This window comes from Debaryomyces fabryi (genome assembly GCF_001447935.2).
Source record: "Debaryomyces fabryi strain CBS 789 chromosome Unknown contig00042, whole genome shotgun sequence".
Lineage (NCBI taxonomy): Eukaryota > Fungi > Ascomycota > Pichiomycetes > Serinales > Debaryomycetaceae > Debaryomyces > Debaryomyces fabryi.
Window position 1 is genome coordinate 46,795 of NW_015385468.1, and position 26,066 is coordinate 72,860.

A 26,066-nucleotide genomic window follows, 5' to 3' on the forward strand; every position below is an offset into this window, starting at 1 on the left:
ATAGCTAGTCCGTTAATTATCTGTTTTGTTGTCATTTCATAATTTAATTTACAGCTAGTCTGAATAGCTTTCATCTTTGTTTCTTAACTATTAATCCGGCGCCTTTGTCTTGCCTCATACTTCGGAAAGTAATACTTCAAACCATTTAAGAACTTTCTTAAAACCGGCACTCGTGAAGCTGAGGCCTCTTTATAATCCTTATCAATTGACTTTATTTCTTCCGTCAATAAATTTAACAACATAGAATCGTCATCAACTTCCTCATAAGAGTTAGCTTCGTTACAAAATGGAGCTGCCAGAGTATTTTGTCTTTTCGGCAAAGTTGATAAGTCTAATTTCGAGTTTTCATCCGCCAATGGTTGGTTCAATATTAGTACACTTCTACTTATAGACTCAGGATTCAATAAATCCGAAAGCAAGGTTGTACACAGATCTTGCTTTTCAATATTTGGTTTTAATTTTGTATGGTAAAATTCGGAAGTTATACTGGATCTAGCTGTTGCAACACTTGACTCTAATGGTTGTCGATGCAATAGAGTATCCCGTTTCTTTTCATAAAATATCTTATTGCCTTTGGCATTTACATATATGTTTTCCTTGGATTTATTTTCTTTAGATTCTTCGGTGTCCATTTTGCAATTTCCATTAGGCTTATCAGAAGATAATGGGGTTTCATTTCGAGAAGCGTATGGCGAATTCTTTGAATATCTAGTGTTCTTGTAGTTTTCTAAATCAGTCTGATTCAATGGTAATCTATAAATCGGATTTCCTCTTGAATTTGAAGGTTTTAATAAATCTCCACGAGACAAGTCAAACATCATCTCTGTTTGTCCACTTACACTATGATCCATCAGAAAACAATTGTCCTATATGTCTGAATTAGTTCTAATAAATTTGAATATAATGTATTGTCTTTATTTAATGGTTTCCTATTCATGCCTTATTAGTTTGCAATATTAATAGGTCAGATTCTAAAAACCACAAATGCAAAAAAATAAAGATAAACCTTCTTAAAGGGCAATTTACATATGAAATAAACCGATAATCAAGCAACCCAATATTGTACTATCTTATAAATTCTAGGTAATAAACTGTCATCTTGTTTGTGTATGTAACTTATAAGTCTGTTGTGCTTAAACCCATCTTGGGTTTTAGATGCACTATGCTTATTGGAACTCAATTCTTGTTTTTATCTCTAATTAATATTATCCCTATCATTTTATTTCACCACTTTTCATTAAACTACCTACATAGTCTTGTAAATATTGATTTTCGTTATCGTACTTATCACTTAACGTTTTAGTATCACGAATATTTGAGATTAAAGTGGCGATTTTCAGTTTTAAGCTTAAAATTTCGGTCACCATTTCTTCATCCAGCTTCTTAGAATCTCTGTTTATGTCATTATTAACATTTGTCCCCTTTTCTATAGCCTTAGACAAAGCATTATCGTCAGCGAAATCAGAACTATTTGGTTCTTCTGGTCTGGCCAGACTACTCACAGACTTTTCTATTGTCGTAACATCTATTTTCTTTTCAACCTTCAGGACACCCTGGTTATTTTCACTACTTTCAATTGGTAATTCTGACATTTAAGCTTATTACTTACAGTGTATATGAATAGTATAACAATAGTCAAACCATTTAAGTGGCATCAAACAAAATTTTGGTTTTCACACTATCCTCAGTTCAAGGACAGTTCTTGGGATACGGAAACAATGGCAAGCGATATAACCAACGCAATTGGAAAGTCTGTAAAGCACTGTCCATAGGCAATTACACATACAATTGATTAGACGTAGCAAACGCGGAATATTGCAGAATGTCTTGGGATGGATTTAAGAAAGCTGTTCATCGGGCTGGGGCTGCAGTCACAGTTAAGGAAGTAGATAAAACAATTGATAAAGATTTTGACGTAGAAGAAAGAAGATACAAGACTTTAAGAACAGCAGGTATGAACTTGCAAAAGGCATCTAAGGGTTATTTAGACTCGTTGAGAGCAGTCACTGCATCACAAGTAACAATTTCAGAGATTGTGTCTAACTTGTACGAAGAAGCAAAGCAGGGAGCGTCCATTTATTCAAACGTTGGTAACTACTACTCGCAATGTGTTAGAGACCTTGACGAAGAAACGGTTAAACAGGTCGATGGGCCGTTTAGAGAGACAATTTTGGATCCAATAACAAAATTTACTGGCTATTTTACGGAAATTGATGAAGCCATCAAGAAGAGAGCACACAAGAAAGTTGACTATGACCAATGTAAAGCAAAGGTTAGAAAGTTGATTGATAAGCCGGCCAAAGATGCTGGTAAGTTACCAAGAGCAGAGAAAGAATTGGCAGTCGCCAAGGATATTTTTGAAGATTTAAACGAAAGATTAAAGCAAGAATTGCCCCAAATTATCTCCTTGAGAGTGCCTTACCTCGATCCATCATTTGAAAGTTTAGTAAAGATTCAGTTAAGATTCTGTACTGAAGGGTATTCAAGGTTGGCTCAACTTCAACAACATTTGGACCAAGCCTCAAGAGATGAATATGCAAATGGTGTTCTAGATGGTAGAATTGATGATCTACTTGCCCAAATGGGAACTTTAAATATTACTTCATTGGGGCAAAAATAGTTTGTATAATTTATATAATAATGCTCCTAATATAATTAGTATGGTGCATATTGACCCTTTTTTTTGTAGCTCAATATCTGGTAATATTTTTTTTTGGCGAGACCCTACACTTTCTTACTCGAATTTGCATTAAAATTATTGGTTTATCCTCTGTGGATATCATTACTATTGTTTGTTCAATTGTATAAGTTGTTGTATTACTCTTTCGGGTTTACTGTATTAATAGTTCTTGGAAGCAATAATACTACACTTATCTGCTATAATCAATTACTAAGGTACTAATTTAAGACAACCTTCAAAAGTTAAGGTCACCGACTGGGGACAAAGAAATATATTTTACAATCTCATAGCATGGTGTACAAATGGTCATTTTCAAATTTTGTTAAGAGGTTAATTAATTTTATAATATCTTACCCGAGATTGACGGTATTGTTGCCAACAATATTCATATTCACAATTTCTTATCATGTAACCTACGATTATACAATCAGAGAGATAAATTGTCGAATTGCATCTTATTTTGGGCCAGATATAGTTTCAGTGGATCACAATAATGTGAGGTTGAACAATTTAATACACTTACTAAATGCTGGCAATCCAGAAAACTTAACATTAACAACATTTGAATTTTCAAACAAAAATTTAAAGCAAAAGCGAAATGCTTTGACCTTTGAGTTTTTAAATGAATTGAAAAATCTACATGTTGATTTAACGAAAGAAAGCGACGATATAGTCATAATTTCACCCTTATCAAGGTGGACCATGGATTGGAATATTAATGAAGAAGCTGCAGATGAGCGCAGACTAGAATTTAATAATTCTATTCTAAAAGCGATTAATAATATGGATTACATTCAAATGGATTCCCTATTGGTTAATAATATAAATAAGGTAAACCATTTAATCACTAGCTGCGAAATCATTAAATTTTATGTTGTTCATCATTCAGATCGTGATATTAAGACCCCTACGATCAAAGCCATTAATAATTCAACATATTTGAGAATTCTTTCACTATCATCAACCACGAATATCGAAGATTTAGTCAATTTCGTGTACTATTCTCATATTCAAAATGGATCATCCTCAATTACGAACCTATTATTTTCATTAACTAGTGGGATCGAAATAATTGTATTACTGGTATTCATCCTTTATATTTTAATTGCTATTTCCAATCAACATAAGATCAGATCGAATGGAGGATTATTGATAGCTTGGGTAGTAGAAGTTATAATTTCTGGTGGAGCTTCTATAAGTGTCTTAGATTATTTTCATGATTATAAATCTAGAATGTCGGAACATCTGACTACATTTACTGCAGGTGCCTATATATTTACCATAATGGTTGTGAGTTCGAGAAATTTATTTAGGATTATCAATGATTTAGCTGGAGATGATTATGTCAATAATTCACACGAAAATATTCATAAAAAACTATACAAGTTCTACCTTGGTATAAACAATAATGATAATGATGATAATGAAAGTTTAAAACGAGTATTTTCTTTCTTGAATTCCTATAAAATTGGCAGAAATGTACAGCAGTATTTTCGCATCACTCCTAACATAAGTAAGGTGCTTATAATTGATATTGTTTTAATTGCGATACTAAAGATTTTTGGCTTATACTTCTTTAATTTTGCATTGAATTCTCCATTCAAAGACTATTTAACTACAAGACTAAGCTATTTCCTAGAAGCGGTATGCATTGCGCTAATTATAGACCATTTTTTACAATTAACATATCTAGTGGGGATAATAATTATTGATTTGAAAAGATATGATTTAACCGATTTATTGAATTATCAATCATTGCGGATGGACGAAACGTTGGCTTTACCTAATAATTCTATTGAAAGTAATTTCTTCTCATGCATCTTATTAAAGTTAAATTACCCATCACATTTAAGGCCTAGCCGAAATTCATTGAGGTACAAAATGGGCGAATATTTACTAAAAATCAGATACTCAACATCATTGGCTACGTGGGTGGTCATATTGCCGCTCATAGAGTCTGTATACCTTTTGGGTATTTTTATGAATTGGCGAATTATGCTTCCATTTAATTCTATAACTAACCCTAAAGGAATTAGTAGCATAACGGCCTTAAAAGTCTTACGCGATGAAAATGATTGGATTTTTTACGTCGAGTATTTATGCATACTTGTATTTATAGTGGCTATTTCAACCTTGACATTCAAACTAACACATTCCGATTCGCTAGGCACCAAACCAATAAAAATTGAAGAAAGCGATTTTGAGCTTGAAGATAAGAATATATTTAAATGCATTGATTTAGTTAATTTAAAAGATGGACACAACCTTGATGTTTTAAAAATTGCAACCAATAGGAATAGCCCTTTCATAGTTTCCATTGGGCTAGACCATAAGATATTAATATGGTCGCCCTTAATTAAGCCCATCCTGAAGCCTATCGACATATCAAGTACACTCAATGATAACGAAAATAAAGAATTCTGGCCGATTAATCATATCAATATTAGTAATGATGGTAGTTATATTATTTTGATCAATTATAAAAACAAGTTAATCAAATGTTTTGAAAGAAAGAAGTTGAGCTGTTCCTGGAAATGTGAATTACCACCTATTTCAAGTAATAGAATTAAAGTCTTGGAATCGTTTTTCAGGAAGAGAACTGTTCCAGGGTTTTTGAGCAGGAAGATTTTGCAACAAAAAAAAACAGATAGAATTAATAGAAGAGGTAGTGCTGCATCTCTTTCATCAATGAATTCTAATATGAATGGAAACTTTCCTTTTCCCGTGGATTCACCAGAACCATCTATAATGATGCAACCCCTTGATGAGAAAATTGAGAATAATAGCCAAGATCAAAATTATGAATCAGAATTAGAAAAGCAATTAAATAGAGATGATTTTATAATGGTTCTAGAAACAGGTGAATTGATTACAATATCTTGTAATACTGGGGATTTGAAAACATTTGATATATTTGCTTCGGTTTATAATTCATCTGAAGGGAAAAAATTAAATTCAGTAAAAAAATTAATCACTCCGAGAGTTAACGATAGGATCGTTTGTCATGTGAATAACTATGATATAATTGTCGCCAGCATTATAAATAATACATGGAAGTTTAGAATATTGAAAGTTCATGAGGGATTTTATAATAAAGGAATTCATTTTGCAATGCCTCCCCCTATGTCAGCAAGCAGCTCATTGAATGAAATAAATGACTTTTCATTTATTTATAACCAAAAAAGTATTCACGAAAATAATGAAAACAGTGAGATCATTACAAATTCAAAAATGCAAATCAACAAGCCTACAATTGTGACTGTTGAATTTGTTGGTATGATTATCCGGGTCAATAATTTGGTAGCCGAAATAATCGATGTGCAAGGAGGTATAATTTTAAAGAGGTTTCATGTAGGGCGTTTTAAACCACTGACATTCAAAGTTTCTCACCTGGAACCAACTCATTGTAAGTTTTGTGGATGTGTTTCCATTCAATCCTTTTCAATCTTGTATGAAGACTATGATAATAGTACGGTCATAGTGCATACCTTTAAGATAGACGCTAATCGATCCAAGAATGATATATGTCTAAGAGTAGAAAGAGATCCCAGAGAAATTAGATGCGTTGGGTTTAGTTCTGTCACTGAACATCTATTTTGGTATGAGAATCTCGAATGTTGGCAATTAACTGACCTTAACATGATTATCGGAATAAAGAAGAAATGTGTCCAAGAGGAGGAGGATATGGAAATTGAGGATGAGGATACAACTTCAAGGTCCAATGGTATAGGATCGTTAATCGAAAACAGTGGGTTACAATCGTTACGATTAAGGAAACGGAAATCCCCTACACCTAAGTTGTACCAAGAAGCCTGGGAAGGATTTATTGTTACCCTTATTGACGGAAATCTCCTATACTACCAAGTCCCTTCCTCTCAAACTGACGGCTTAATTGTAAATAAGGTTACTTGTTCTGAAAAATTTGGCTATAAGTCAATGATAGTGAATTTTGGTAATGTTATCAAAATCATTTACTTGGGTAACGACAAATTAATTGAAAACAACCTTTATTACTCCGGATCCACCTCCAGGTCTTTGCCATTGCCTACTAATAACCTCAAAGTGCCGCAATTGAACCAAGACTTACTATTTATTAATAAGAGATCGAGACACAGTAACCTCCATAGGTTATAACCTTGCGTCTTATTATGTACATATTTCTCGACCTTGAATCAAGTCCCTTGTTCTTGTGTATATCAATACATGATTGTATATTCTGGTACTGCCTACAATTAATATCTTCTATGACGAATCCTAATAGAAAATATTTAATATTGTTCATTAATAATTCAAATAATTGTCGTATAGATCCAACCTTGTCGCTTAAGAATTAAAAATATTTAATTGCTGTAGTTACTACATAAAGCGTTTCAATTGATAACCATTCGCATCATATTATGCAATTCTGTCTGACATCTCGTCCCTAAAACGTTAGCAATTCACCTAATCGGCATAACGGCATAAAGGCATTCTGTGATCGTATGATCCGAGTAGCCATTTCAGCCATTTCGCTGCATATAAAACGTGACTGTATACGATTTCTTTTTTTCTCTCGTTAAGGATTTGCTTGCGGGATTATCCGATATCTTGGGTATAAAAGTACACATATACTATCGATCTTTATTATACATATTGCTTAAACTAATCAGATTAAGCTTAGATATCTTAGAAATAAATCAAATATACTAAAAATGAAAATTCTTTCGGACGAAGAGAAAAATGCTCATTGGAATGCAGTTTTATACGAAGGTACTAAAGGATGTGTTGTTGGAGCTGGTGTTGCATTTGGTTTAGTTACCTACATGAAAAAGAGACATGCAGTAAACTATGCCAGAATGAATACCTCTGTCAAAAGTGCTTTATGGGCAATGCCAGTTATTACTGTCGGTGCTTTCTATGCAGATGAAGGATCCGTTAAATTCGATGAGGAATGGCATAGATCTTCTTATTTGAAGCAAAAGGAAGATGAGGAATTGAATAAATGGAACCAATTGGCATGGTCAGATAAATTATTCTACAAGGTTAATAACAACAAATACAGTCTTATTATTGGTGCATGGGCAGCTTCGCTTTATGGTTCATGGAAGATTGTTAACAAGGACAAGTACATGACTAGCGCCCAGAAGGCAGTTCAAGCGAGAGTTTATGCACAAGCAATTACTGTTGTTTTGTTGCTTGGTACCATCTTGATGAGTTTGCATGAACAAGAATTGAAGAAGAAAGAGCCTGCACCTGTTCCAGAATGGAAAAAGTATTTGCTAGAACAAAATGAAAAGAAAAAGGAGCAAGATACTAGTGCTACTCCATCTACATAACTGCTTTCTAATTAATCGCTTGTGCTATCTAGATAAATGATAATTGTATATATAATAAATGACGACTGATGTTTTATGCTTCTTGTAGTGGTCGTAGTGGGAAAAAATGTGCTGGAAAAAAAAAGCATCGAAATTCTCAAAAAAATGATTTCGCCCAGGATCGAACTGGGGACGTTCTGCGTGTTAAGCAGATGCCATAACCAACTAGACCACGAAACCACTTGTTGAAGTTGATTTTCCTATGAATTTATATCTTACTCTAAGCAGTTTCTATTTTTTTTGCATCAACTCACTATGTGACCATATACAAAAGTAATCGGTTGAAACTTAGCTTATCCTGTTTCAAGGCTATAATAAAACTAATTAGGTTTAAAAGCCTTATGTTAGAAGAATATTTGATGTTAATTTATTATGATCTTAATCTTTGAATATAGCAGTAATGAATAACGAATGGTGATAATTAGGCATGGATTATCACAGCTTTAAAAAATAAAGATTACCATTGTTGTTAGAATTTAAGTATTTCTAATTAAAACATTAATAGTAATAATTAAGTAAAATCTATGTTTTTTTAGAAGAAAGAGTTTGCAACTTTTACAATTTTGTCAAAGATATAAAGGTTCTACTTGATAAAGATGATACATGCAATAACTCGTAACTGACAATACACGAATAATTCGAATAGGCCCTTTCAACCCTACCCTATTTGTTTATCTACTTAGTTAAAGTCTAGTATCTTCAGCTATATTTTGTTTGGTTTTGTGTCATTTTTCTCCACAAGTAGAGGCATATGATTAAACCAAGCAAACATGAAATATCTCTGTATATTCTTTCTATTCAATAGGTTGTTAATTTAGGAGAATCATCAATATGACAGATAAATATGATGAATCGCTATATGCCTCATTTCAACCTTCTGACGCTAAGTTATTAACTTCCACTTCTCATACCCAATTGTTAACTGAGTATCCAATCTTATCATCAGCATTATCCAATATATTTCCCTACCTATTGTTAATTGACAATTTTCTAGAAATTGTAACGTGGACAAATGAAGATCCCTATCAAAATTTTATTTTGATAGTACTATACTCGGTTATTATTATGTATTGGCAAATTCTAAGCTTTATAATCATGCCGATTTTGATGTCAGTTACGTTTGCATGTCTTGTTTGGTCAATTAGCTCTATTATTTATGATTCGAAGTTCAACGAAAAACCAACAATTGATGAAGTTTTGCACACACTACATAATATTACTATCAGGTTTGAAATGCTTTTGAGACCAATCCAACATTTCCCTATGAAGAAAAGAAATTTTGTAAAAGCATTCATCATGACATTTTTACTAACTCCTATCCACGTTGTATTGGTCAAATATGTCATACCTCCTCAGAAAGTTTTATGGTTGACAGGGTTATTTATGTTAACATACCATTCTCCTTGGTCTTTCTCAATAAGACGATTGCTTTGGAGATCGGTTTATATTAGAATTTTCGCATTCTATGTTACAGGCTTGGATATCAAGTTGGACAGGACGAACCAAAATCATTTTCTGAATATTTCTAGGATTCATAGTCCTAACACTAGTGATATTGAAGAGTTTGATGAGAATCAAAAACCTTTGCAATTGTTAGGTGATTTCAAAATATTGAAGAAAACAATATTATCTCCGACCCAACTAAGCCAGGTGGTAACGTTTGAAATTTTAGAAAATGAAAGAAGATGGGTAGGTGTCGGATGGTCAAAATTTGTGTTACCTGGTGATAGACCCAGCTATTGCTATGAACAATCAATGAAACCGTCCCCATCTATTTCCAATGATAATGACTTCAAATTTCCAATATTCGAAAATGACTTGTATACGTATATGTGGGAATGGTTAGAAACGAACTGGAAAGTTGACAAAGAATTCAACAAGGGTAAAGGTTCTGAGGGCTGGGTTTATTACGATAATAACTGGTCAAATGAATCATTTTCTGATGGTTTTTCTAAGTTCACCAGATCAAGAAAATGGACTAGAAGAGCTACATTGACTATTGATAAGCAAGATATTGTTTATGATGAATGATTATTTGTTATTGATAAGGATATATATATATTATTTATTTTAAGCACTGATCATGATTAGAGACTTGCAAACCATAAGCGCATTAATTACACAAAATTTGAATCGCAGATATTTTTTTTTATATCATCTCTTAATTTTTCTTTACTATTAGAAAGCATCAACCAACTATTTAAATAGCAGAACATCATGAGTGCTACATCACAAATGGAATACAAAGATATCCCTAAAAGATATATAGATCCATCTACTCCAAAGGATGTGGGTGAAGGAAGCAGAGTTAATGGTAAAGACTGGAAAATTAAAAAGGATGCCTTCAGAGTGAAGACTCTCGGTGTAAAAAAATTGAGTACATGGGAGCAAAGAGAACAAAAAAAGTTAGAACAACAACAATACAAAGTAAGATTGCAAGAATTAAAACAAGAAAAGGAAGATGCCAAAAACCAAAGAATTTCTGATTTGAAGAGAAGAAGAGAAATTAAGGCCGAAAAGGAAAGATACGAAAAGATGGCCGTCAAGATGCATGCTAAGAAGGTTGAAAGAATGAGAAAGAGGGAAAAGAGAAACAAGATGTTGAAGGAACGTTAGTTCTTTTATGGTTTCATTTTCTCTGTCGGCTTGCTCTTCATGCGACTCGTTCATTTCTTTTAGCATTTTTTAGCATAATATTTTGTTGTTGGGTTTACAATGCCGCTGTCAGTTGTACCGTTTATCTAATTGTATATTAACTTTATTACAATACAATTACATGTATTTATCCATTAGCATGAATAGCAGCAAATGTTTTATAGATGCGTGCGCACACCACAGCAAAAGGAAAGGTAGATGGTGTTACCCGGATTTTAGTTCAACTTATATAAATAGCTCGCATTCCCGCGGTTTTTTGCAAGTTGGGTAGTGAGGTATTGATAAGGGCTACATTTTGTGTGATTTTTTTTTTGCAACATTATACTGGAGACAAACGGACAATATATAATATCTCCATATACTATAGAACATTCATTTCATTATTACCATATATAGTCCAATTTTAATTGTATATTATTAGTTTTTCAGCTTTTCTCAGCAGAAAAAAATAAAAAAAATCTATTGATAAGGGATACATTTATTTGTTATCCATATATATATACATACTATTGATACAAAAATTATCGATGGATTCTTTGAAGTTGCCAACCACAGCAGCACAGGCCAAAGCATTCACTGCACCAAATTCCTTGTTGTTCCCGCTGGGGATTGATGGGCAAAGGACGGACATGAATCAAGAAGCTACTCCCAAGAAGGAAGAAGACACATCGGATACAATCGTCGAGCCAAATCAAGACGAGGATGATGGTGCCACGTCGGGTATAGTGCCCACGCTACAAAATATTGTGGCTACTGTCAACTTGGACTGTCGGTTGGATTTAAAGACCATTGCTTTACACGCTCGTAATGCCGAATACAATCCTAAGCGTTTTGCGGCTGTTATTATGAGAATCAGAGAACCTAAAACCACCGCCTTGATCTTCGCATCGGGTAAAATGGTTGTCACAGGTGCCAAATCCGAAGATGATTCTAAATTAGCCTCAAGAAAATATGCCAGAATCATTCAAAAATTAGGGTTCAACGCCAAGTTCACTGATTTTAAAATTCAAAATATTGTCGGATCTTGTGATGTCAAGTTTCCAATAAGATTGGAAGGTTTAGCATTTTCGCATGGTACTTTCTCGTCTTATGAACCCGAATTATTCCCCGGTTTAATTTATAGAATGGTTAAGCCTAAGATTGTGTTGTTAATCTTCGTTTCTGGTAAAATTGTTTTAACTGGTGCAAAACAAAGAGAAGAAATTTACGCTGCATTTGAAGCAATATACCCGGTCTTGAGTGAATTCCGTAAATCTTAATCAATCTCTGTATAAGAGAATTCCACTTTTGCAACCACGATTTATTAAAAAAAAAAATGACGACAGGAACTGTGTATTCTAGCTTTATTATTCTTCTTTGCATCATTGAGAGTGTTTTTTTGTACTTCATTCCTTCACATTATATTTTCACTCTTTCAAATCCTAACCACATTAACTGGAAACCTTAACTATTTCATATAGATATAATAAAAAAATTATAATTCCGCCACATGTCTATTAATTGTAGCTTGTTATTTAACCCATTTAAAAAATGAACATTGGTGTTCTCCTATTTTAGAACCATTATCATTTCCAGCGTCAGCAAAAGTATTTCTTGGACAGCACCAGAACTTCTTTCCTCGAGTTTTGGTGTTCAGCAAACTTGTTTTCAACTTGCACATATCACCATGATAGCATTTAGGAGCTTCGCCGTGAATTAAGTTTGATATCGATATTATCGATGTAGGTTTCATATTTGTAGACTCCTTTATAGGTTTATCAACAGGCTTAGTCTCAGATTGTGAGGCAGGATCATTTTCTAAATTAGATGAAGTCATATTCTCCTTAAAGAAAAAGTTTCCTATTGATGTTTGCTGATTTTTAGGAGTCGGTGTTGTTTTTCTAGTCACATATTCTAACTTCCTCTTTTTTGATGAAGAGTCACTATCAGTTTCTAATCTTTTATTTTTCGACTGACTAACGCTAAACATTTGAGAAATATCACGGTGTTTGACTAATTTATAAAATAGTCTGGCTTCAAATTTAAGTTTAATTGGTGTTTCTATTTCTAAAGGTTTCGAGTCTGTAATGTCAAAATCAGTAAAGGTCGGACAATGATCAGAACCCATTATATATGGCCAAATATTGGCCTTTGAAATGCTTTTCAATAAGATATCAGAGCTTGTTAAGATTAAATCAATCCTTGACCCATAATTTGATTGCCGGGCTCCAGTTAATGTGTTCCAAACTGTATACATCCCCATCCTTCTTCCTTGTGCATACCTTGTTGTATCATAGAGAAACTGAAGCTCTGACCGATTGACAGGAGATGGATCTAATGTGGAGATTGTATACGAATTAAGCAATTTTCTGGCAGGCGTTGAAGCTTTGAAGTCTAAGCATTCTTGGTGGTTGATCTCTTCAAATTCCATACCATTATTTCCCTCCCCATTACGTACGGGTTTTACTAACCTTTGCTTCACTTTCTCGTTGATTGTATCAGCATGATCTATTAAGTCAAGACTCACATTAATATCACCTATTATAATAACATCTTTTCCCATAGCATGCTTTAGATAATAGCATCTATCAAGTAAAATTTTTAAGAATTCAAGTCGATACGATTCGCCCTCTTCAGAGCCAACTGAATTTGCTGGACAATACAATGAAAATACCACAACATTACAAGCAAGCTCAATACAAACGCATCTACCCTCACTATCTAGTTTTAATGCTTTGGTTTCTTCAATATCTTCGGGATACCCTCCTATCAGTAACTCTTTGTCTAGCTCTCTGTATCGCAATTGTGGGTAATCAGCGGAATTTAAGAAACCTGTAAGACCCTCTTCTGCCTTTATGACGGTCAAATTGTGCCTAAGTAATTCCGGTTCTTCTGGTTCTGGAATTCGTACAAACAATCCAACTCCACTATAGCCTTTTTTAGTTTTTGGAAGCGAAATATATGACTTAAATTTACTTAGGTTTCCAATATTAACGCTTGATATATTATTTGGTGAGAGTTTCAACTCTTGAAGTGATATTACATCCCCTTGCAACAGACTAAAAAAGAGATCATAATTCTGTTGGAACTGATTCCAAGGGTGATAGTTGAATAAAGTTTTAGCACCGTTGACATTAAACGATATGTATCGAATAGTATTGCTACTATTTTTATTCTCTATTTTATTCAAAGGTTCATTCCGCTGAACCTTTTCCACTTTACCTTCCATTAGCAATGAAATATTTGCATATATCTTCAATCTACAAGTAAATAAATCATATTTATGTTTTGGTTGTGTCGTAATGTCGTATTACTGCATGATGTCGTTTACTTCACTTGTCGATGACTCTTGATGAAAAGTCAAAATATAATAGCAGTCAAGTTGAAATCAGTCGCATCAACCACGAGGTTTGCTTCTTATATCTAATGATATTAGGTCTTTCATGGTCTTAAATACACATACATGAATTACATGTAATGAGTATACTTCTCATTATAAATAAAAAAAAGCAGAACATGTTCCATACAATCGATTATGCGGACTATACGGGTTATTATACCGGTCAATTGTTCAGGTCCATTGATCCAGTCTACTAATCCATATAGAAAATGTATACTCGTATTTTACTTATGTTCTTTCTAAAACCCGAAAACAAAATATGGAAAAAAACGCGTCTTGAAAATTTTTGTATCCTCGCGTTGAATTAAAAAGACTGGTTAGTTTACTTCTGTTCACTTCAAAGAAAAGATTTATTAAATAACTAGGCGTGCCATTAGAAAAAATTGCTAAAGGGTGAATAGATATAATGATTGACAGTGATGCCTTTATGAAAAGCTCACCTTTTCAAGTTATTCATGGTGCAGATTCTGATCTTAACTATAACTTGAAGAATACCACACCAGATTTACTTAAGTTCCAATTGCAAGAGCAATACAGAAACAAGTTGTCAGACTTAAACGAAAATCATCATGATTTGCCAAATTTGAACTTGTTATATACCCAGTTCCTTCAGGGATCATTTAATAACCATTTACAAACAAACATAGATCAAGAACACATTTCGCTTGACGCTGACGTACCCAGCTTATCGTCAACTCCAATCCCGGAAGCTGAAGATGAAGAATATACCCGTATGGATGATAATAAGGCTAACTATATAAATTTACGTGTCTTGATTGAAAATTCAGTGTTCGACACTAGCAAAATAAATAAAGATGCAATACTTACATTACCAAGGTTAAAGAAGTTGAAACAAGAAATTGAGGATAAGAAAGAATTTAAACAATACTTACTATCGAGATATGGAATAGCCCAACAATTTTTTTCGGACATAATAGATTCAGATAAGCAGGAAAGCTTAAAATTAGATGCTCCGTTATTATTAAAGTTTTTAAAACTGAACAATTATTTACAAAAGCAACTTTTGCAAGTTAGTGGTGATTTAGACAATTTGATATTGCAACTAAACAATCATAACTTGACATGTTTGGTATTGGGTTACATTGAAGACATTAAATTGACGTCTTTGTCTGTTACAGGGCCTCCTTTATCTACTTCATCTCCCTTTACATCACCTAAAAGAAATCCAAAATCCTCTTCATTACTTATAGAACAACCACTGAAACTGATTAGTAAGACATTTGATACCTTATTTTCACATATTGCGTCTATTGCAGTGCAGCGCAATATTCAATTGCCACAACCATCAACAAACACCGACCCAGAAACTATACAATCACGCATTCAATGGGCTCAAGATTGCATTGATACGATTCTTTCCGTTCGACAACCGGGCCTGCTGCGTATACCAGCCAGTGAAAAATCAATGAACATATCAACCGACGAAATATCTTCTAGAAACGACTTTTCCGAAGATCATTCATTTTTAAATGAATCTTCTATTACATCTGCTTCACCACAGAAAGCTCAAAATAGTGGAAAACTTCTTGCTGAATATAAAACCGCGTTAAATGACTTGAGATTTTCCCATCAGTATTTAGCGAAAGAATACGAACATTCGAGGGAAAGCTCACTCAAAGCGATTCAAGAATATCGTAAGAAAAACTCTATTTTAGAAAAGGAATTAAATAAATTGAAGAGCGCAGATACGTCCAATCAACCCAGTATCATACATGATGGTTCTAATAGTATTGATGCTAAGGACAGAGAAATATCGAAACTTCGTAAGGAGCTTAGCTTGCTAAAGGTTGATAAATTGGGAATAAAGAATAGTGCTGCTAAGCTTGCTTCTCCTACTGGTTCTAATAGTGCATTATCGGCATTGTCGCCAATAACGAGTAGTTTTCCAACGACTTATACCGACACTGATGGCAATGAAGATGAACCTGTAATACCTAGTAGACCCACATCAATAAGTTCCAACTCAACCAGTAATGGTATTTTGAGGACAGAATTTAAGAAGATAGTAGAAGATATCCATGAACAATATGAATTGCAATTAACCGAAGAGAGATACAAAAGAAAGCAATTGCAAGACAAAATCCAAGCATATAATTCTATACAGAAATAGACAACACTAAAGTTCCTTCATTTTTATATAACGTATATTATTTCTGTTGTATTTTATTTAATGTAATATAAGAGTACATTTTCTCTTGGAGAGTCATATGATAAGAATAACCTGTAACTATAAATTTTCCACGCGTATTTATTTTTAGTTGATTACTATCGATTACAATTTATACAATATAGACGCTTGATATGAGCAATATACAATGGCTCATTTAATCCAGATATCAGATCACATACTTACTAGAATATGAAATCGTATCCAAACATGCAGTCTTCCCGAGATCTGATGTCGTCAAAAATTGAAGGCGATACAGAAACAACCACTTCGGTCTCGCCAATCAAAAACCAAAATGAGTACCAATTTGAGCCAGCTAGTATACTGGCTTCTGATAGGCTGTCATCTTATGAATCAAAGCGAACCCTTGATTCGTATAGTAACGATAATGTGCATCCGCTATTGAATTCCGTACAAAATCAGCACAAGCATCGAAAGTATAATTCAAACGAGGAGCTACAAAGTTCTGAGGTAAAATACAATCTTGAATCATCCGACCATCCAGAAGTATTAGAGAATTACCCACAGCTGCTTGATGCTCAAAATTGTGGTCCAAGTGAAACTACTAATCCAATGGGCTCATTCGAAGTCTTTTTTAATTCAGATTCAAGTAGAAATGAATTGGTTGTGAAAAATCTAATAATAAGCTCAGATTATTTCTTGAATAAGGCACATGAAATAGTCCTTGATACAAACGCCGTTAATGGATCCAAGACATACTTCAAAATGATAAAACTTTCCATAAAATCCTTATTGTTATTGATCAAAAAGTACAGTAAATGTTTGAACCCTTATTTGGAGCTGATAATATATTTCAAATTAGCCAAAATTTATTTCACTGAAACTGAAAATTTAAACCGTGCAGATGATTATGTCAATAAGGCCATTTCGATTGCAACTCGAAATAATCTAATCAAAGTTAAATTCATATGTGAATTTTTGGCGGCACAAATACTAGAAAAATCAAACCCTAGATTATGCCTAAACTATATTAATGAGAGAATTGCCAATCTCCGAATGATTGGTCTTCATAGTCTTAGCAGCCTTTTTGCTTTGCTTAAAATAAATAATTTGCTATCCCAAGATCCGAATACAGGTTTTATTGTATTACAGTCATTATGTCAGGATCTTCAAATCGACGATACTACAAGATCATTGTGCTTCATATATCAGGCTAATTTGCATCTTTATAGAGGATCACCAAATTATTCATTAGAGCTATTGAATCAGGCGGAAAAATTGATGCATGGGCATGAAGGGAATTATCCTATTCAACTTCAAGCCATTTTATTGTTACTGAAATATTCCGTATACATTCAGATTGATGATAAATCAGGAAGCAAACATATAATGCAAAGTATTAGTGATTTCATATTATCAGAGCAACTGAAACATTGGAATAGTTGGAAGGAAGATGGTACCTTCAAAATGAATATTGCTATCCCGTCAAATAATGACATAAATGATGTATTGCCTTATCAAGTAACGTGGTTGAATTCTGATGAGTTTGTCATAATGTTTTATTTCCTAACTGGCGTTCACTTTTTGCCTGAAATATATATCAAAAAGTATAAATCAAAGAAGGTTTTTCAAAAATGCTTACAAATATTAGATAACCAATTGCAAGAACTAAAAGGAATGAGGACTAGTGAAAGGTGCTTCCCTTTGAATCAGTTGACTAAGAAGATAATAAGACTCAATTTTATAAAGTACTATATTAATTATTATCAAGTTTGGATGAATTTCTTAGACAAAAATTTTACTGGCATTGAGCCATTAAATGATTTTCTAGAAAGCTGTAATACAAATAAATTCAGCAATGAAGAATTATGTTACTATAAATTGTTGATTCCAAAAATTTTGTATTTATTTGGAATATTTTTTCAATACAAAGGAGATCTAAAGGCTGCGAAATACTATTATATGAGAGTACGAAATTTTACACTGTATGAACAAGATCCAAGTAAAGCAATAGAAAGTGTTTCCATTCTCCAATCTTCTCTAGGGTTTGGTGGTGAAATCTTCCAATCAAAAGAAGAATTTAACGAACTATATATTTATTCTACATTACATCTTGTGATGATTGCAGAATTTGAAGTTTATCGAATTTCCAATCTGGCTCATAACAACACCCAATTTACTAATGATAGAGATGACTCTTACAGATTTCGTTCTGTTTTGTATCAAGACTTGGCCAAGGTATTCGCTCAAAAGAATAAGAAGACTTCAAATAGCTTCAATATGAATCTAGCCGGATCAAGTCAAACTCTTACTATAACCTATAATCTACTCCTAAGTCTTTACGATACTAATTGTTCAGAGAATGATAGAATTAATTCCAAATCTTCTGATCATTCTCATGAAATCTTATCCGATGCAGTGAAAGATTCTAGCATTATAAATTCATTCCCATATTTAACTTCATTACTTCATTATGTTACCTATTTACTGTCCTCAAATGTTTCGGATAAAGATCAGGCCTTAGAAAAGTGTTTATCCCTAGCATCGACAGAAAATTGCTCAGATAATGAGAGAATTGTCAATCTTTTCATACTAAAAGATTATTGCTTACAATTGCATGATAAAGGTGACCATGATAAAGGCTCTTTTATAGAGACCCAAATGCGATACATGCATGATTTACTAAGAAGCAAGTTTCGATTTTTAAGTCTTGATAATAAAGATAGCCTGATCAATTAGCATAAAATTTTAATTTTATTTATTACATTTCGCCCTTTTAAAATTAAATGATATATTTTGCAAAAACTTATTATAAAGCAATATAAAATAAATGTACAGAATGTAGATGTAGAATGAAATCTATTAAAAAAAGAGCAGCTGACATTAAAAAGCAGGAAGAACACGATATAATCACGATGTATGCACTTATTTCTTTGATTTTTTCTTCTTCTCAGAAGATTCTTCACTATCGTCTGCCTTTCTCTTCTTATCTTTTTTCTCTTTCTTTTCCTTCTTTTCCTTCTTTTCTTTCTTTTCTTTCTTTTCTTTCTTTTCCTTCTTTTCCTTCTTTTCTTCTTTTTCTTCAGTTTCAACTTCAACTTCTTCAATTAATTTTTTAGGAGTTTGAATTTCTGGGGCTGCTAATTTAGATTCAGGAACTGGAGGAGCTGGTTCATCATCATGGTCCTTGTAGTCTTTCTTCCAAGTTTCTGGAGTATTTTCATTGGCTCTACCATATTTATCTAATTTACCATCAGCCTTTAATTGCTTTTTCTTTTGAGCAACTGGACCTAATCCCCATCTTCTTGGGTAAGTATCACGTTCCATAATACATCTCTTAACCTTAGCAACAACACCATGGTCACAACCTTGCAAATCAACAGTGGTCATTTGAGCAATTCCAATTGCAATTGCCTCACCCTTGGTAGTCATCAAAACAACTTCATCGTACAATTCAATACCTTCTTCATAACGCAATAAACCAGGAATCATTAATTTGGCACCATAACAGACCGAGTTGACAGCAGAATCTTTAACGACAATTCTCTTATAACCAACTAATAAAGTTTCTAAAGGTTGAATAATTTTTCTCAAATAGGATTCATCTCTGGTATTATCATACACGTATTGAGCATCCAAAACATCATGTAAAGTAACTAAGTTATCGTTTTCACTCAAAGCACCTGAACGAACACGACGTAACTCTTGCATATGACCACCAACTCCTAATAACATACCTAAGTGAACACATAAAGTTCTCATATAAGTACCAGCTTCACATGAAGCCCAGAAGACACCTAAACCTCTTTTGTTATCGAATTCAATCAAATTAGAATCATAAATGGTACGAACTCTCAATTGTCTCTTAACAGCAGAAATTAAAGGAGGTCTTTGGAATAAAGCACCAGTCAAATTTTCTAAAGATCTACCCATTTCTTTAGCATCTTTCAATTCATCATGCAATCTAACAATACAGACATACTCCTTACCTGCACCCTGTTGAGACTTGACTAATCTGGTAGCACGATCAATACAAACAATCAAACAACCAGTAACTTTAGGATCTAAAGTACCAGAGTGACCAGTTTTTTCACTTCTTAAAATTCTTTTAATCCAAGCAACAACTTCATGAGATGATGGATTAGATGGCTTATCTAAGTTTATAATACCTGAAGAAATGTACGATTTCAAATCTCTCTTTAATGGAGAACATCCGGATGGGATAGGAGTGTAGTGACCACTTCTAACTAATAATTTATCGTAATTCTTCAATAATAATGGCCATTCAGAAGTATCCTTTGAAGGAGCTACTGATTCTGGCTTAATGATATATTCGTCAGACATTACTGTAATGAAGTTTATTAAAGTATGAATGAGTCTCTAAATATTTAATTTTGATAATCAAATTTTCTATGAGAAATTTTTCGTTTTGAAAAAAATTGCATCGTGCGGCTTTTTATTGTGGCCATAAACAGTATTGTATATTGTAACTATCTATCTACGCAGCCATTAACTAGATAAACCCATAGAATTCACAGCAATCTCACGCTTCATTACCTCTAACCAGAATAATTCTCTTCCCAAACCTCTAACCGCTTTCACACATACATCCATCCTGCTATCGTTTATAATTTCTGATTCTGATTGGAAATTTCCACTTATCAAACTTATAGAATCCTTCGTCGCTTTGATCTCACTGGCAACATCATATAATTGGTTAACCAATGCCAGATCAGGCACAACCAAGTTATCTAATTCAAAATTACTCTTGCTATTAATTGACACCGTATTTCTTTGTTGGGAATTTAATCCATCTAATTGAATTAGCTCATTATTTAGGCTAGCTAAACTTGATACTTGGTTAGTTAAATATGATATATGATTCTCCAAATTTTCACCATTGGCGCATGCTTGTTGATTATGATGACTTAATTGTTGATATAACGCATCAATCTTTTTCGAGTTAGTGTTGACATCAGGAAGAAGGCTATTAATATTGTCTTTAGAAGTTTCGACTAAATTCTCATTTATGTTCCTTGATAGCACTTCTAGAGCCTCATGATATGTCTGATTGGTTACACTCTGCGTAACACTTATATCATCATTATCCATTAAATCTACTGTATTAATTTCTTGTGGTCTGGTTTGATATCTGTGTGGTTGAATAGTCTTATCGGGATTAACTCTATAATTTCTTTCTTGACTCAGCAAATTGCTTTGGTGGGTGTTTCTTTTTTCATTTTCTATTGGTACTCGTATTTCACGATCTCTCTGCGCATCTGCAGCGTTTCTTTCATTCGGCAATGGCAATGGAGATTGGTACTTTAGCGGGATAGGTGGTAAAGATGGTCCAGTATTCTGCCGTGATGCATTAGGCTCTTCGAGTGAATTATGGGACAATGGCACCGGCAGAGAATTTATAGGGATTTTGGCCGGTTTTTCGGGAATTTTATGGTTGTCCGGGCCAGTATGAACAGGTGACATATACCTTAGCGGCTCCTGATGAAAAATTGGCACATCTTTCAAAAAGGAAGTATGCAAGGTGCTAACCAACCGAAGTAAATTGTATTGTGATGGCTGATTATTATACTCACGGAACCAGCTAGAGAGGTACGGGTGATAAAACTTCCCTTGCGTATCAACATTATTGCCGGGTTTTATAAACCAGTTTTTTGAATTATCGGGAGTAATATAAACTATTGGTACTCCAATATCATCAGAACTATGGCCTGAAGCGTGGTAAGGGTAGTTCAAAGGGATCCAAATTGTCACAGGCACATTTAAATTCTGACCAACTTCTATTGATCCAAATAGATTAATCAATAAATTCGAATGACCCGTATTACCTGAAGTATAAACACTTGTTCTGATCTTGAAACCTTTGTTCAAGTAAACTTGTAAAAACTGGTATACATGAGTATATGTGAATTGCTTATTAGTGTATTGAGGTTGAATTACATTATATAGCCAATTGGCTACTGCCGAGGGTAACTCAGTCATGTATGGTGTATATATTATCTATTAAATGAATTCCCACCTAATCTAATTCTGTAATTTTGTGTCTCCGTTTTTATCTCACAATTTTGTTGATAGTTTTTAAGCAGGAACCAATCCGTTTTTTAATTAATATCAGTATTTCGCTTGTTTCAGATATAGTTGTTTAATATGAGTGGGTATGTATGGTTGTATTATCTATTGTATACTATCTTTGAATGGCACTAGTGCAATATGTGTACTATATGGATTTTCTAGTTTACAATAAATGAATAACACTTACTAACAATCGAAGATACACTGTTATAATTGCATTTATTCTTACCGCTGCTTTATCCACGTTAGCATGGATATTTGCTCCAAAAGAGAACACAACTGTTTGGAGATCTTCGGTGATTTTGGGTTTGTCAATGTGCTATTTGATGTGGGCAATTACCTATCTTAGTCAATTACATCCATTAGAAGCACCTAGAAGGTCGGATTTAAGGCCTGAAAAATAGAGGGCTGTCCTTGGAAATTAGATTGAATGTTGAAGCTTCTTCAAAGTGAATTATTTCGTTTGCTATTAATCTATGAAATTTTCCCCAGCATAACTCTTAATTCGTACACAATACTTTATTTTAAGATCATGCCCCTATCCTATCAGATTTAGGTGTATACTCTTATTTCGTTTTGATTGGATCCTATATATTACGCATATAAAATCACTTTAATTCTTATTCCAAATTTTATTAAATGAATGAACTAGAGAATACTACAACTTTTTTTTTTCTTACATTAGTACATTTGGGTGATCTTAAGATCACAAGAAATGAATAGAAACACTACAATTGCCTCTAGTTAAGTATTGTAATTCAATTGTATTCAAGCTTTCTATTCTTGTCAGGCCTTACAAGCCCACGTAACATTTAGCCTCTGATTAGGAAGTCTAGGGTTGCGCTAATTTACATCCGGGTAATATTTTATGAATATTGTGTCTGAAAATTTTTAACCTCTACTTATATAATTGTTCTTCTTTTAAATTACTTCAAGTTACAAGATGAAATAACCATTTCTAAATTTTTGATTGTTTAGCGTCAACGTTTATAATTTAATATATGTTCATTTCATAGAGAAAATTTGTACTAACATTTCAAAATGTTTTTAATTTTCAAAACACTCCTGTTTCTGCCTCAGATTCTTTATGTTTCCATAGAATTATGGGTTCTGTTTATGGAGAAGATCAAGCCTATTAACGGATCTTGGACACTTTTGATACAACCGTCCATGCTCTTTTAAGAGGATCGTGTGGTTAGATTTGCCCGTGTGTGATAAACTCGTAATGGTTATTGTTACCAAATGACGAAAAAATCTGGCAAGTCTCCACTACATATTTTTTAGGTAAATTTTACTTGTAGTTCTTGTGATTTTTATTACTATGTAAATTTTCCGTAAATGTTCCCATATCATGCATAATCAAATCCAATCGAATCTACATGACATAAAAAATGCTCGCTCGCATACTTAGCCGCATATAACTAAATGCTAAATGGTAATATAGCCAGAGTAGTATGAGCTCCCTCCTCTATTAACAGCTCATCGCAGCAATTGAATCGTTACGTCCCCTGTTCCAGTTGCCACAATTTTCTACCATTTGTTGTGAAGTTTTTTCCGTAATTAACGATTGTAATGCTTCACGTGCAAAGAGATATTTATAATCCAGAGTTTTGATACCGACCTTTTAGAAGAAAAAGTAATTAATATAAATTAAACGATTTCTTAATAGTTTTTACTGTTAGATTCTTACGAAACTCGAACTAAATAAGAAATTTTCGTAATGCTACCGAATTCAAAAGTTGAATCAAACGTTGAAGTGAATAATTCGCTATCAGATACCTCTAGTGAAAATACTGCCCATTTAAAAAGGAATCTTAAAAACAGACATGTTTCTTTGATTGCATTAGCAGGTATTATTGGTCCAGGTATTCTTATAGGTGCATCTTTAGCACTTAAAAATGGTGGTCCTGCAAGTTTAATCATTGGATTTGGTTTCATTGGTTTAGTTGCCTTTAGCATGATGCAATCATTAGGTGAATTAGCAACAATATATCCAACTGGTGGAGCATTTTCTACGTTAGGTAATAAATTCGTAGATCCCGCATTTGGTGGAACCATAGGGTGGAACTACGTTATTGTCTGGGTTGCCGTTTTAGCTAATGAATACAATACAGTTGGCTCCATATTGCAATTTTGGGGTCCAGAAGTGCCATTATATGGTTATATCTTGATTTTCTGGGCAGCCTTTTTAGCATTTCAATTTTTGGGAGTTGGGGCTTTTGGTGAAGCTGAATATTGGCTTGCCTTGTTTAAGTTACTTGGTTTGGTCATTTTCTACATATTTTCCATAGTTTATGTGGCGGGAGGTGTCAAAGGAAGACCAGCATTTGGGTTCGAGTACTGGAACAATCCTGGAGCATTTAGTGATGGTTTTAAAGGGGTAGCAAGTACATTTGTGTTTGCGTCTACTTTTTATTCGGGAACAGAATCTATAGCGATCGCTGCTGCTGAAACTAGAAACCCATCAACAGCTATTCCAAACGCAATCAAACAAACGTTCTGGAGAATTGTTATTGTTTATATGGGGATTGCTATTAGTTATGGAATGACTGTCCCTTATAATGATCCATCATTGACTAGTGGCTCAAAAACATTAAAGTCACCCATGACTATTGCTCTTGTCAGAGCTGGCTGGTCTCAAGCCGGTCACTTAATTAATGCATTCATCTTGATAACATGTGTATCTGCTATTAATAGTTCGATCTATATTGGATCAAGAACGATTGTTAATTTGGCAGCTGAAGGATTTGCACCTAAGATTCTCCGCAGAGTTAACAGACAAGGTGTTCCTTATATGGCAGTAATTTTAATGAATTTATTTGGTTTGATTTCTTTAATGAACATTAGTACTGGTGCTGCAGATGCATACGAGTATATTGTGAATTTATCAGGTGTTGCTGTTTTCATTGTTTGGGGGGCTGTCTGCTTTATTCACTTTAGGTTTCGTAAAGCATGGAAAATCCAAGGCAGATCTACTGATTTGATACCGTATAAGGCCTTATGGTATCCATGGTTAGCAATATTTGGTTTCTTTTTTTGTATATTTTTAGGTTTGGTACAAGGCTGGTCTTATTTTAAACCATTTGATGCTGCTAATTTTGTTGATAGTTATATTCTTTTACCTTTTTTTGTTGTGCTTTTCGTTTTCTTTAAAGTTGTTAATAAAACGAAATGGGTAAAACTTGACGAAGTTGATTTAGATGATGGAAGAAGACAAGACATCGACGTGAAAGAGGACATTGAAAGTGAGGAATAAAACTTATCGGCTTCTTTATCATTTTGTATTTATTTACTATTTAAGACTGCATTCTCTTCTTTATTTCAATATATATTATTTTCAAACAAAAGTTTTAAACCTTTAGGAAGTGGGTGCATTATAAACGAAGGTATTTTGAGATGATAAATTAAAACAGTTCTCCTAAAATATCCTAAAATTCTACGCAAAACTTAGAGATAACACATTTATGTCTCCCTTTACAGAAACAAAGTGATAGAATTGACGGTTCATGATATAAATATCGTCTTACCTTACTATATCAATATATATATATTTGGTAGTCTAACAACTGATAATTTAAAAATCTTAATTTGAATACTTCGATTAAATTCCATCAAATGATGTTTTGAAGGGTTTATTCTACAAATGTAGTTATAACAAAAAGTATGTCGAGTATTCCTACTCAATTCAATATTCGTTTTATGTTTTTTGATTTTTGAACAATTAATTTAAACAATATTGACATCGGTTTTGTACTAAAA

General features: G+C 33.3%; 15 protein-coding genes across 15 annotated transcripts; 10 read left to right on the forward strand and 5 right to left on the reverse strand.

The window, feature by feature from the left end:
- Nucleotides 1–83: 83 nt before the first annotated feature.
- Nucleotides 84–818, reverse strand: AC631_02429 (uncharacterized protein; the record flags this gene model as incomplete). Its single annotated transcript, XM_015611259.1, has 1 exon — nucleotides 84–818. One exon carries the CDS (start codon nucleotides 816–818, stop codon nucleotides 84–86), a length of 735 nt encoding a protein of 244 aa, XP_015467923.1.
- A 396-nt stretch (nucleotides 819–1,214) lies between these two features.
- Nucleotides 1,215–1,592, reverse strand: AC631_02430 (uncharacterized protein; the record flags this gene model as incomplete). Its single annotated transcript, XM_015611260.1, has 1 exon — nucleotides 1,215–1,592. One exon carries the CDS (start codon nucleotides 1,590–1,592, stop codon nucleotides 1,215–1,217), a length of 378 nt encoding a protein of 125 aa, XP_015467924.1.
- Nucleotides 1,593–1,822: 230 nt separating this feature from the next.
- Nucleotides 1,823–2,620, forward strand: RVS161 (amphiphysin-like protein; the record flags this gene model as incomplete). The annotated part of the gene is made up of 1 exon (XM_015611261.1): nucleotides 1,823–2,620. One exon carries the CDS (start codon nucleotides 1,823–1,825, stop codon nucleotides 2,618–2,620), a length of 798 nt encoding a protein of 265 aa, XP_015467925.1.
- A 351-nt stretch (nucleotides 2,621–2,971) lies between these two features.
- On the forward strand, nucleotides 2,972–6,814 carry AC631_02432 (uncharacterized protein; the record flags this gene model as incomplete). Its single annotated transcript, XM_015611262.1, has 1 exon — nucleotides 2,972–6,814. One exon carries the CDS (start codon nucleotides 2,972–2,974, stop codon nucleotides 6,812–6,814), a length of 3,843 nt encoding a protein of 1,280 aa, XP_015467926.1.
- Nucleotides 6,815–7,371: 557 nt separating this feature from the next.
- AC631_02433 (HIG1 domain-containing protein) lies at nucleotides 7,372–7,995 on the forward strand (the record flags this gene model as incomplete). The annotated part of the gene is made up of 1 exon (XM_015611263.1): nucleotides 7,372–7,995. One exon carries the CDS (start codon nucleotides 7,372–7,374, stop codon nucleotides 7,993–7,995), a length of 624 nt encoding a protein of 207 aa, XP_015467927.1.
- Nucleotides 7,996–8,865: 870 nt separating this feature from the next.
- AC631_02434 (uncharacterized protein) lies at nucleotides 8,866–10,065 on the forward strand (the record flags this gene model as incomplete). Its single annotated transcript, XM_015611264.1, has 1 exon — nucleotides 8,866–10,065. One exon carries the CDS (start codon nucleotides 8,866–8,868, stop codon nucleotides 10,063–10,065), a length of 1,200 nt encoding a protein of 399 aa, XP_015467928.1.
- A 186-nt stretch (nucleotides 10,066–10,251) lies between these two features.
- On the forward strand, nucleotides 10,252–10,650 carry AC631_02435 (uncharacterized protein; the record flags this gene model as incomplete). Its single annotated transcript, XM_015611265.1, has 1 exon — nucleotides 10,252–10,650. One exon carries the CDS (start codon nucleotides 10,252–10,254, stop codon nucleotides 10,648–10,650), a length of 399 nt encoding a protein of 132 aa, XP_015467929.1.
- A 566-nt stretch (nucleotides 10,651–11,216) lies between these two features.
- On the forward strand, nucleotides 11,217–11,948 carry TBP1 (TATA-binding protein; the record flags this gene model as incomplete). The annotated part of the gene is made up of 1 exon (XM_015611266.1): nucleotides 11,217–11,948. The coding sequence occupies one exon, from the start codon at nucleotides 11,217–11,219 to the stop codon at nucleotides 11,946–11,948; it is 732 nt and encodes a 243-aa protein (XP_015467930.1).
- Nucleotides 11,949–12,199: 251 nt separating this feature from the next.
- On the reverse strand, nucleotides 12,200–13,897 carry APN2 (DNA-(apurinic or apyrimidinic site) lyase; the record flags this gene model as incomplete). Its single annotated transcript, XM_015611267.1, has 1 exon — nucleotides 12,200–13,897. One exon carries the CDS (start codon nucleotides 13,895–13,897, stop codon nucleotides 12,200–12,202), a length of 1,698 nt encoding a protein of 565 aa, XP_015467931.1.
- A 577-nt stretch (nucleotides 13,898–14,474) lies between these two features.
- Nucleotides 14,475–16,199, forward strand: PEA2 (Pea2p; the record flags this gene model as incomplete). The annotated part of the gene is made up of 1 exon (XM_015611268.1): nucleotides 14,475–16,199. One exon carries the CDS (start codon nucleotides 14,475–14,477, stop codon nucleotides 16,197–16,199), a length of 1,725 nt encoding a protein of 574 aa, XP_015467932.1.
- A 249-nt stretch (nucleotides 16,200–16,448) lies between these two features.
- Nucleotides 16,449–18,956, forward strand: AC631_02439 (uncharacterized protein; the record flags this gene model as incomplete). The annotated part of the gene is made up of 1 exon (XM_015611269.1): nucleotides 16,449–18,956. The coding sequence occupies one exon, from the start codon at nucleotides 16,449–16,451 to the stop codon at nucleotides 18,954–18,956; it is 2,508 nt and encodes an 835-aa protein (XP_015467933.1).
- Nucleotides 18,957–19,142: 186 nt separating this feature from the next.
- On the reverse strand, nucleotides 19,143–20,561 carry AC631_02440 (pseudouridine synthase; the record flags this gene model as incomplete). Its single annotated transcript, XM_015611270.1, has 1 exon — nucleotides 19,143–20,561. The coding sequence occupies one exon, from the start codon at nucleotides 20,559–20,561 to the stop codon at nucleotides 19,143–19,145; it is 1,419 nt and encodes a 472-aa protein (XP_015467934.1).
- Nucleotides 20,562–20,726: 165 nt separating this feature from the next.
- VPS23 (ubiquitin-binding ESCRT-I subunit protein) lies at nucleotides 20,727–22,217 on the reverse strand (the record flags this gene model as incomplete). The annotated part of the gene is made up of 1 exon (XM_015611271.1): nucleotides 20,727–22,217. The coding sequence occupies one exon, from the start codon at nucleotides 22,215–22,217 to the stop codon at nucleotides 20,727–20,729; it is 1,491 nt and encodes a 496-aa protein (XP_015467935.1).
- A 165-nt stretch (nucleotides 22,218–22,382) lies between these two features.
- On the forward strand, nucleotides 22,383–22,711 carry AC631_02442 (H(+)-transporting V0 sector ATPase subunit e; the record flags this gene model as incomplete). The annotated part of the gene is made up of 2 exons (XM_015611272.1): nucleotides 22,383–22,390; nucleotides 22,507–22,711. The coding sequence occupies 2 exons, from the start codon at nucleotides 22,383–22,385 to the stop codon at nucleotides 22,709–22,711; spliced, it is 213 nt and encodes a 70-aa protein (XP_015467936.1).
- A 1,316-nt stretch (nucleotides 22,712–24,027) lies between these two features.
- AGP3 (Agp3p) lies at nucleotides 24,028–25,563 on the forward strand (the record flags this gene model as incomplete). Its single annotated transcript, XM_015611273.1, has 1 exon — nucleotides 24,028–25,563. One exon carries the CDS (start codon nucleotides 24,028–24,030, stop codon nucleotides 25,561–25,563), a length of 1,536 nt encoding a protein of 511 aa, XP_015467937.1.
- Between the last annotated feature and the right edge of the window lie 503 nt (nucleotides 25,564–26,066).